General features: G+C 46.6%; 1 protein-coding gene across 1 annotated transcript; it reads right to left on the bottom strand.

Moving 5' to 3' along the window:
- Positions 1–1,028: 1,028 nt before the first annotated feature.
- Positions 1,029–9,369, bottom strand: LOC123577315 (putative DMBT1-like protein). The gene is made up of 5 exons (XM_045439399.1): positions 9,365–9,369; positions 7,677–7,894; positions 6,636–6,947; positions 1,999–2,112; positions 1,029–1,378 (listed from the first exon to the last, which is right to left on the bottom strand). Exons 1-5 carry the CDS (start codon positions 9,367–9,369, stop codon positions 1,029–1,031), a joined length of 999 nt encoding a protein of 332 aa, XP_045295355.1.
- Between the last annotated feature and the right edge of the window lie 791 nt (positions 9,370–10,160).

Genomic DNA, 10,160 nt, shown 5'->3' with positions numbered 1-10,160 from the left:
GTTTTGCTTCAACACTGATTCTGCCCCTTGACCTCTCCCTTCACCTCTCAAAACCTTCTAGTATTGCCACCCTTGCTTTTTCCTTCATCCTCCCGTCATTTCGGCCAGGTCTAGCTGGTAAGCCACTTTGCCTCTTCCCAGCCAAATCCAGAAGGATGCAGAGATAGACTGGGGCTTCTGACTCCAAGTACTGAATTTATTTGCAGAAACTCAATTGGGATAAAACTGAGGAATAAGAGCCCTGGGCTGGGACCTGAGCTCCCAGCTTCCCAGCTCTGTGACTTTAGGAGTCATCTCTGTGTCACCTGGGCAACAAGGGAGATGAACCAAAGAGATGCTTCCCAGAGGTATGATTCATCACTGGTGGGATGCAAGATAATTTGAGGTGATGCATCTTCTATTTTAAGAGTCGCATATTTATATAACATTATAATCTAAAACTCTACATTGAATTCCATTCTGATTAAGGACATTTTCAGATATGCATGGGCATGAATTGATCAGAATAGATAGTTCATCGTGTATTTTATTTTTTCTAAGTTTCTTTGTTTATTTTTTTGAGGTGGGGGGAGGGGCAGAGAGAGAGAGAGAGAGAAAGAGAGAGAGAGGGCTCTGTCAGCGCAAAGCCCAACGCAGGGCTCAATCTCACGAACCTTGAGATCATGACCTGAGCTGAAACCAAGAGTCGGACGCTTAACCGACTGAGCCACCCAGGCGCCCTGATAGTTCATTGTTTATTTTAATTTGTAAACATTTTCGTATTGCTATGTTGCCGCTGTGTCTGTTTGTATGTATTGTCTATTTATGGCGGCTGATCCTGGCTGTCCGTGTATGGTGGGGATATAGGAATTCCTCGTAAAATGAATTCGTCTAAGTAAAAGAAGAGGAGTCCTCATGAAGGAAAAGTATTAAGGAAGGTGTGGTGCATGTGGGAGGTGGGCAGAAGCCACGCAGGGGCATCTGAGTGGCGGAAGCTCGGGAAACAGTGACATCAGGACCCCCTTCTGCTCTGAGTACAGTTGGGAATGTCATTTCGCCCACCCGCTTGTGTCAGCATCAAGCCCACCTGAGCAGATGACGCCGGCATCCTCGTGGTGGCCGCAGTTGTGGGAGAACCAGCCGCTGTGCAGGCACTGCCACAGCCTGGCTTCCGTCCCCACGCACTCCACGTCGTCCAGAGCAATGGGGCCCACACCTTGGTGGAAATGCGCCCTGCCGGGGGCCGACACCGCCCTGCCGCAGGCCAGCTGCCTGCACACCACCTGCGCGTCACGCGGGTCCCAGCTGTCGTCACACACGGTCCCCCAGGTGCCGTTGTAGTGCAGCTCCACGCGGCCCTCGCACCGGTGGCTGCCTCCGGCCAGCCTGAGGGCCACATCTGGGGACCGTGGACACGCCTGGGTCATGCTCTGGGTGCTCCCCCTTTGCCCCTGCCCTCAAGGAAGGTCCCGGGAATTTCCTGTGAGTCGACCCACTTTTGAGGGCTCTCCTCTCAGACGTGGGGAGGGAGCCACCAAGGGCTCAAGGGGGCCGTAAAGAGTACTCTCACGTCAATGTGAGTTTTTGAGGGGTGTGTTTCAAAGCTTTTTCCCCAGACAGGACTATTTGACAGAGGCCAAAGGAGGCCCCCAGAAGCCCCGTGTGAGGTGGGCAGCGCCAGGCATGCTGACACTAGCTGTGGCTGCTCTTGGGGAACAACATCTTGATGCAGCTTTAAGGGACTACACCTGTTTTGAACGAAACGGGCTTGGAGACAGCGTCAGACAAGACCCCTCCTCAGCACGTGCTATGTGCTCTAATATCGGAAGGTGTGTGTGTGGACGTGTGGTTCCATGCGGTGTTGGGTGTTCAACCACACCTCCCACCCCTGTCAGATCTTGGGGGTAAACAAAGGAGCATGGGGACCTTTTCCAGTCCCTGGTGCCCAGTCAGATTCGGTCACCCACCCTCGTCTTCATTACCAGGCAGCACAGGGGCCAAAATGACCAAAGGACCTACCGGTATTGTTCTCGTCTTGCACAAGAGACTCATAGGATGCAAAAAAGCCCATGTTGGTGACAATAGCGTCGCTGTGGAAAACCACCGTCAAGCGATTTGAGGAGGAGGTGAATACTGGGGTTGTACCCGAACAGAATCTTCCCAGAGAAAAAGATTCGCTCTGTGGGCCATCAAAGATTTCAATGAAGTCGTACGGACATCCAAAGAAGTTTTCCATCCTATGAAGATACGATATCACTCAGACTCCATCCGTTGAGGCTTTTCCTCCACCAAGCACTGCACAGATTGGTTCAGGAAGGGAAGGTTCTGGAAGAGGTATCTGAAACCTATGTCTTTTTGCACAGATTGGAGGGAAATAGGACCCTGTTGCTAGAGGCAGTATGTATCTTCCTGTTTATAAAATACTTTTTATTTGTAAAGTTTCCACTGAATTGCATTTCCTGAATATGGATTACAAGCACAAAGAATAGAACTTAACTGCTATTGACAGGTATGTGGTGAAAAGTACATTTTTCTCTAATCCCTGACTAGTCCCTCTGATGTCATTCTGCTTCTTAGAAGAAGCTACAATGAACAGTTTCTTTTTGTTTCCTTCCAGATAGAGTCTAAACACAGAAGGCAGCCACTGGAGTGTTGTTCGAGGTTTTCTTGTAGACCGTTCCCTAGCAATACCCCCTATGTGTGTGATGGACCCAAACCTGTTTAACTGATCCGCTACTGATGCCCAATTAGATGGTTTCCAATCTAGTGTTCCTATAAGAACACTGCCATGATTATCCTCCATGCACAAGACTTTATCAGTAGACTGATTTTCTGGAACTAGAATTGCTGCCTTAAAATATTTGTACCTTAAAAGGGGGTGCTTGGGTGGCTTTGTCGGTTCAGTGTCCAAATCTTGGTTTTGGCTCAAGTCACGATCTCACAGTTCATGAGATTCAGCCCTGCATCAGGCTCTGTGCTGACAGCGCAGAGCCTGCTTGGGATTCTCTCTCTCTCTCCTCTCTCTCTCTCTCTCTCTCTCTCTCTCTCTCTCTCTCCTCTCTCTCTCTCCCCTCCCCCACTCACTCTCTTTGTCTCTCTCTCTCACTCTCTCTCAAAATAAATAAATAAATTTATTTAAAAAATTAAAGTTTTGGGGTGCCTGGGTGGCTCAGTCGGTTAAGCATCCAACTTCGGCTCAGGTCATGATCTCACGGCCCATGAGTTTGGGCCCTGTATCAGGCTCTGCACTGACAGCTCAGAGCCTGAAGCCTGCTTCAGACTCTGTGTCTCCGTCTCTCTCTTCCCTTCCCCAATTCACACTCTGTCTCTCCATCAAAAATAAATAAGCTTAAAAAATTTAAAGTTTTGATCAAAGTTTTGATATTACAGAGCAGGCCTCCCAGGCCTTCCTCACTTTTTGAGAGTTAACTATGGAAGGTGGGTTTTATTTATGTTTGTTTGTTTGCTTATTGGTGGGGTTAGGGGTAGTGGGCAGCACAACAGTGTCTATGACAGGGCAAAGAGGAGAGTAAAAGTGGGAGATATTTACTCACTTCACCACATCAAACATGAGCTTGACATGAGCCCTGGCATCCACTTGTATGTCCCAGGCACACACCACATTTGTGGGGTATTTTTTAGGATACCAAGGGCTGGAGAAGGAGCCCGAATTATTTGTGAGCAAACCGCCACAGTGGAAGGTTTCATCTGCAAGATGCGGTAAAGACACCCCATCAGAAGGAGGCACTGAGCTGTGCTGGTGTTTTCAGAGGGGTCAGAGGGCACAGGCAGCAGGAGCGAGGGGCACCTGTTCCAGGGCTGCTTTGGCCAATAACTGCAAAAGCTGGCTTTGGGAACTCCTCTGAGTTTCCAATGCTGTTGTTTGTCAGATGAGACCATTATACATGTCCCGCAAGATTACAGGGCTTCGTGAGGACAAATGACAGTGACGTATGGTTGACAGGGCTTTCTGGACCCATATGCACAGATGGGTCTGAGCATGTGTTTCAATGAAAAGATGCAAGGACAATGTAAGCCCCAGTACGTATCACCATCCAGTCATAAAACTGCTCATATTAGAAGATCCCTCATGTGATACACAAATCCTAGATGGAATCAGCACCAACAACACACAGAACACCCACTTCATGGCTGAAATACTAGATTTGGTGTGGAATTTAAATTAAAGACCCCCTGTGCTGGGGCTTCTCATATGTAAAAGGAAGAGAGCATTTATCCACTGTTGGAAGTGCTAACATTGAAAATAAGGCACAAGGTGCCTGGGTGGCTCAGTTGGTTGAGCATTCGATTCTTGATTTCAGTTCATGTCATTATCTCACGTTTCATGCGTTCAAGCCCTGCATTGGACTCTGCACTGATGATAGCACAGAGCCTGCTTGGGATTCTCTCTTTCTCCATCTCTCTCTGCTCCTCCCCTGCTCATGTGCACTCTCTTTCTCAAAAAAACCAAAAACCAAAAACCAAAAACAAAACAAAGAAAATAAGGCAAACGGCATCTGGTGGCTCAGTCAGTTGAGTGTCCGACTCTTAATTTAATTTTGGTTCAGGTCATGATTCCAGGGTTGTGGGATCAAGCCACCCTTAGTGTGGAGCCTGCTTAGGATTCTCTCTCTCTGTCCTTCTGCCCCTCTCCACCACTCATGATCTCTCTGTCTCTCTGTCTAAAATAAAAAACAAAAAAGAAAAGAAGGCAAGTATAAAACCATGTGAAGGACAATAGCCAAATTATGGAAAAAGCCTAAATGTCCATCAACTGATGAATGGATAAATAAAATTGTGGTTTATACACACAATGGAGTACTACGTGGCAATGAGAAAGAATGAAATATGGCCCTTTGTAGCAACGTGGATGGAACTAGAGAGTGTGATGCTAAGTGAAATAAGCCATACATAGAAAGACAGATACCATATGGTTTCACTCTTATGTGGATCCTGAGAAACTTAACAGAAACCCATGGGGGAGGGGAAGGAAAAAAAAAAGAGGTTAGAGTGGAAGAGAGCCAAAACATAAGAGACTCTTAAAAACTGAGAACAAACTGAGGGTTGATGGGGGGTGGGAGGGAGGGGAGGGTGGGTGATGGGTATTGAGGAGGGCACCTTTTGGGATGAGCACTGGGTGTTGTATGGAAACCAATTTGACAATAAACTTCATATATTGAGAAAAAAAAGCCACGTGAAGGGTTTACGTAAAGCTGACATACCTGTAGCAGGACTGTCACCAGTCGAGTCTGTGAAGATATACAGAGAAAAAATGATGCTGTGAGCAAGGACTTTTATCCAAAATATGCCTCTAAAATAGTAAAAAATATTGACATTCCAAGCTGTGACTTCTCTGTGCCCCACTGGACAGAGATGACTGTTCAACCCAAGAGTTGGGACATCTGCACACTAAGTGTGTGGATAGGTGTCGTTTGATACAACTCGCTGGGTGCTCACCTGGGCTTCCCATTTCCTTGGTTCCCACAGCATCTATGGCATGATCATCCCTGCAAGCAGCTAGCTCTCTCTCACTGCAGGTGCCAACTCAGGGCATCCTTGGGGCCCAGATACTACACTTCTGGTGAACCTGAACTCTACCCCCAGCCCTCTCCCCACCCTCTGCAGGCCCCAGCCCTGCCATTTTGTCAACACTAACGGGATGCATCGCTCTTGTTCATTAGCAACAGAAGGCCTATGCTGTCGACTGTGCCCCGATTACAGGATTAAAGAGTGGCCAGGACCACATGTTTCAGGGGCCTGGTGAGCAGTTGAAATGTATGGAAGAACGATACCTGTTGGTCCCACTTTTGGACTGCCATCAACACCTACTCAAAGACCAAAGAGAGAATAAGTAGGATAGTCATGTAATTGATAAAAGAAAATCAGGTACTATTTTTGTTTGTTTGTTTGTTTAAGGATCAAACACATTCTTTCTGGGCAGTTGAGAGTGTGTATAAAAACCCATCGACGTTGTTTAAAGATTGGCAGCCTACGTCAGGGCCCACTGGATGAGGGAGAAGACTCTGCTTTTCAATTTCATGATGGTTCATCTAATTGCTGTAAGTATGAAAATTGAAAGCAATTAAAATAGATGGTATGTATTTCCTTTTGGTCAGTTATAGGGCTGGAGGAGCATTAGTAACAGAGTCAGCTCAGTCTTTCGTACAGTACCTTGGGGGAAATACTTAACAGAGTATGGGCCTGCATGTCATCGAGACAATGCCGTTGTTACCTTATCAATAAAATGAGAATGCAATCATCTCTCTTATTAGAGATTGTGAACATGAAGTGAGCATATGAATGAGCTGGATTCAGCACTGAGCCTGGCACATGTTCAGCACTCTGGACAGCAGCTGCTAGTCCTAGTCAGGGGGCAGTGGACTCACCAACACCGTGGCATGCTTAGCCAGGACTGGGATGTCTGATGACACAAATCCTCTATCTAATTATCACAACTTTTAAGGGGGAAACTTGAACAGTTTACAGACACAATAATTTAAGAGAAAGGACACTAAATCTTAAACAAATTGACTTTAAAAAGATGGCTTGAAGCCATGGCTTCCTTTCTGAGTAATTGCTGGCATTGATTTCTCCCTTCCCAGAAGCTGCAGGTGGGCAAGACTGTCTCTGAGGGTGGCTGTGTCCTGGGGGCTCACCTGAGCAGATGGCGCTGGCATCCTCATGGTGCCCGCAGTTGTGGGAGAACCATCCATTGTGTGTGCATTGCCACAGCCTGGCTTCATTCCCCATGCACTGCATATCATCCAGCATGATGTGGCCAGTGCCTCCATCAAAGTAGCTCTGAGCTGGGGCTGACAAGGCCTCACCACAGCCAAGCTGTTGGCACACCACCCTGGCGTCTGTTATGTCCCAGCTGTCATCACACACTGTGCCCCAGGTGCCATTGTAGAAGACCTCCACCCGGCCCTCACACCTGTGACTGCCATTCACCAGTCTCAGGGATGCACCTGGGGGACAGGAAGACAGAGGCTTCTGAGCTGTGGTGCTGTCTCCAAAACTCTAGGACCTTCTTCAGTTAGAGAAGGAATGCCCAGCACCTGGGCTCATTTTTCTGTATTAGGCTATGAGACTCTAGGTAGGGTGGCCTTATGTCCTGCTTTGCCTGGAATAGTCCTGGTTTATAACTGTCATAGAGCAAGTAATGCCTGTTAATTAGTTTAGAGTCCCTTTTAAACTCTCAAAAGTATCCTGACTGGAGGATAAGTTACGTGGTCACCCTGAGCATAATCCGCTGAGAGCTCGGGAATGTTCCCCACATCCTAAGAGGTCTGTATAAGTGCTCTGGGTGGTTTTGTATTGAATTCACCTGGAATCAGGTGGACTGGTAGTTGTAGTTTGAGGTAGCTTTGTTCCAGAAGGATCAGCCCTACTGCATCCTCCCCTCCTTTGGAAAAGAAAGATCTTCATTTGCGTCCTTCATCTACACACACAGTCAATGCAAGATATGAGATTCAGCCACCTGTTTCTGTAGCCAGGATGTTTTGGTGGTGGAAAAGGACAGTGAGTGGCAGAGCAGGGTGAGGGATTGGCTGGGGACTGTTAGAGTGGACGTCACTCAGGATGGCATTAATGATGGTGGACTCTGCAGGTCAGATTTAGAAAGCATCTCCTCTCTTAAAGGGAAAGGACACAAATTAGATCTAGCTTCCATCCAGGGTGAATATTAGGATACCTACCACTCTCCCTTTCATCTTGTTGAATGGCATTGTACAGAGCATAAAACCCTGTGTTGGTGATCATGGCATCACTTCTGAACACCACAGTCATGATGTTTGAAGAGGAGAGGAAGGTGAGCTCTGCCCCAGCACAAAATCTGCCCATGGAGAGTGAGGCAACTTGCCGTCCATCGAACACTTCAATAAAGTCATAAGGGCACCCGTAGATGTCTTCTAATCTGAGGAGGTAAAGGCACAGCAAATCTCCTCAAGGAAATCTGCAGAAAAGTCTTAAATGAAAGCGTCATTTGTACTGTATCCAGCCAGAAACTGCAATCATCACTGCTGCCTCCTTTCAACCACACATCCCGCTGGTGGACTTGACCCCTTCAATATGGCTTGAATTTGCCCTTCTGTCCTTCCCTGTGGGCACCAGCCCAGATCAGTCATCCTTGCGCTGTGTCTCACATGCTCTGTTTCAGCGGCCCCCATCTGGTATCTTGGCTTTTGATCTTTCCCATCAGCTTCCTCTCTACCTCCAGTGCCTCCTGAATGTCCCCTGACTCTATTCAAACTCTGACATTCCCTGGGGGTGTGGGCAAGTGTCCACTAGTGTCTCATTGAGTAGAACACTCAGTGGGATCTGGAGCAGGGACAGGTGTTGACCTGCTGTCAATAAGCCCCCAGGGCCTGCTGAGTAGGACTCTCTCCTTCCATGCCCCAAACTGCCTGGTTCCAACCTGGATGATCAGAGAAGTTGTCCCTGACCATCCCACCAAACCCCATCTGCCCAGCCACCCCTTCTCTATCCTATTACCATCTAGGTATATATATTTTTCTTCATAGCATTTATCAATTTATCACTGATGGGAATTGTCCTTGAGCTACTGGTTTATTTGAGTACTATTTGCCTCCCCATCTAGAATATGAACTTCATGAGGACAGAGATCTTGTCTCTCTTGTTTGCCACTAGAAGTCTGTGCCTAGACCAGAGCCTGCATGAAAGCAGGCTCAACAAATATTCCTTAAAGAATATCAACATTAATCTAACATGATAAACACGGGAGGTATGCACGTTGGCATTCCAACAGCTGTAAGTGGCCCCTAAGGCATGTGTTGTAAGTGCCTGTTGCACAATACACGCACAATGGATACCTCCCAGTGTACGCAGACTCCCAAATTTGAAAGCCTGTTTATTTCGAGCACACCTGTTCCAGAGGAGTAAGAGCCAAGTGCCTCTTATCTTTAAGATAAGAAAAAAATGATAACATTTGTGTGTAAGGTGACAATAGGGTGACAGTAACAGATGAAACCATAATCTGAGAAACCATTTCAGTGGAAAACAAGACACACTTCACTTAGCAAGAATGAAATGGCACATTTTAAATATGGATATAATTTTTGTAAATCGAGTGTGAAGCGGGTTTCCATAGGAGCTGAAATAGAAAAAAAAAAAAAAACTAAAGCAAGCTGCAATCAGGGGCTCTCAGTCTTAGTACCATCGACATTTGGGGCTGGAGAAGTTCTTGCTGTGGGGGGCTGTCTTGTGAATAGTAGGACACTCAGCCTCATCCCTGGCCTCCAAGCACTATGTGACAGTGGTACCCCACGCCCGCAACTGAGACAATAGAAGATACCTCCAGGCCGAGACGAATGTCCTGTGGGGTCTACCATTTCTAGTGGAGCCTCATTGGAGCAAACTAACTAACTTCATGTCCTTAGACACAAAAAACAGATATCGAGAAATCTAGTCTTAAAAACATCAAACCCTGAAAGTCAGTGCCTACGCTTTGGCTCTAGGTAACACTTTAAGCAACAACTTGATTTGTATCCTCTGAAGTTAGAGCAGGAAATTTATGTTGGGACAGCAGCTTTGAGACTGCAGGGTGAGTGGGCCACTGCAGCTGTTTGGAATAACCATTTTCCAGAAGTGGTAAAATGATACTCTGTGCCCCCAAAGAATAGAACTATGGATTCCATAGATTTGAATATAGCATACCAAATCTTCTCACACTGCTTTAAGTGAGTAAATGTGTGTGCAGTGAATGAATGAACGAATGAATGAATGATAAGTATATTTTGTTCACCATATACAATGCTCCCTGATATTGGTTTATGTTCTCCCCCATTTGAAAGGAATTTTGGCCATCAGGTAAAGCTAATCGAATGCATCCCTCACTCCACTGCTGACCCATTTCCCATTTGAAGGCAGCATTTAGCCATTCAGCTCCTTGACTGCTGAGGCCAACGAACACAGATGGAAAGCAGTGGCAGAGGTCTGGCAGAGACTGTGACAAAGTCAGGAAGAGAGAAGGACCCAGTTGGGACCCAGTGTAGAAAGCTGAAACCAGGTTAAACAATATCAGGAAAAGCAATATTTGCATTAAAAAGTCACTCATGTATATGTGAATATGTATGTATATATACATGCATATAAATATGCATTAAAATTAGAGAAATTCCTTTAAAAATGGATGATGGTCAGAGAAAGAAGCAGGAAGTACA

Source organism: Leopardus geoffroyi, chromosome D2 (genome assembly GCF_018350155.1).
Source record: "Leopardus geoffroyi isolate Oge1 chromosome D2, O.geoffroyi_Oge1_pat1.0, whole genome shotgun sequence".
Taxonomy (NCBI): Eukaryota; Metazoa; Chordata; class Mammalia; order Carnivora; family Felidae; genus Leopardus; species Leopardus geoffroyi.
This window is presented reverse-complemented; position numbering and strand designations above follow the sequence as displayed.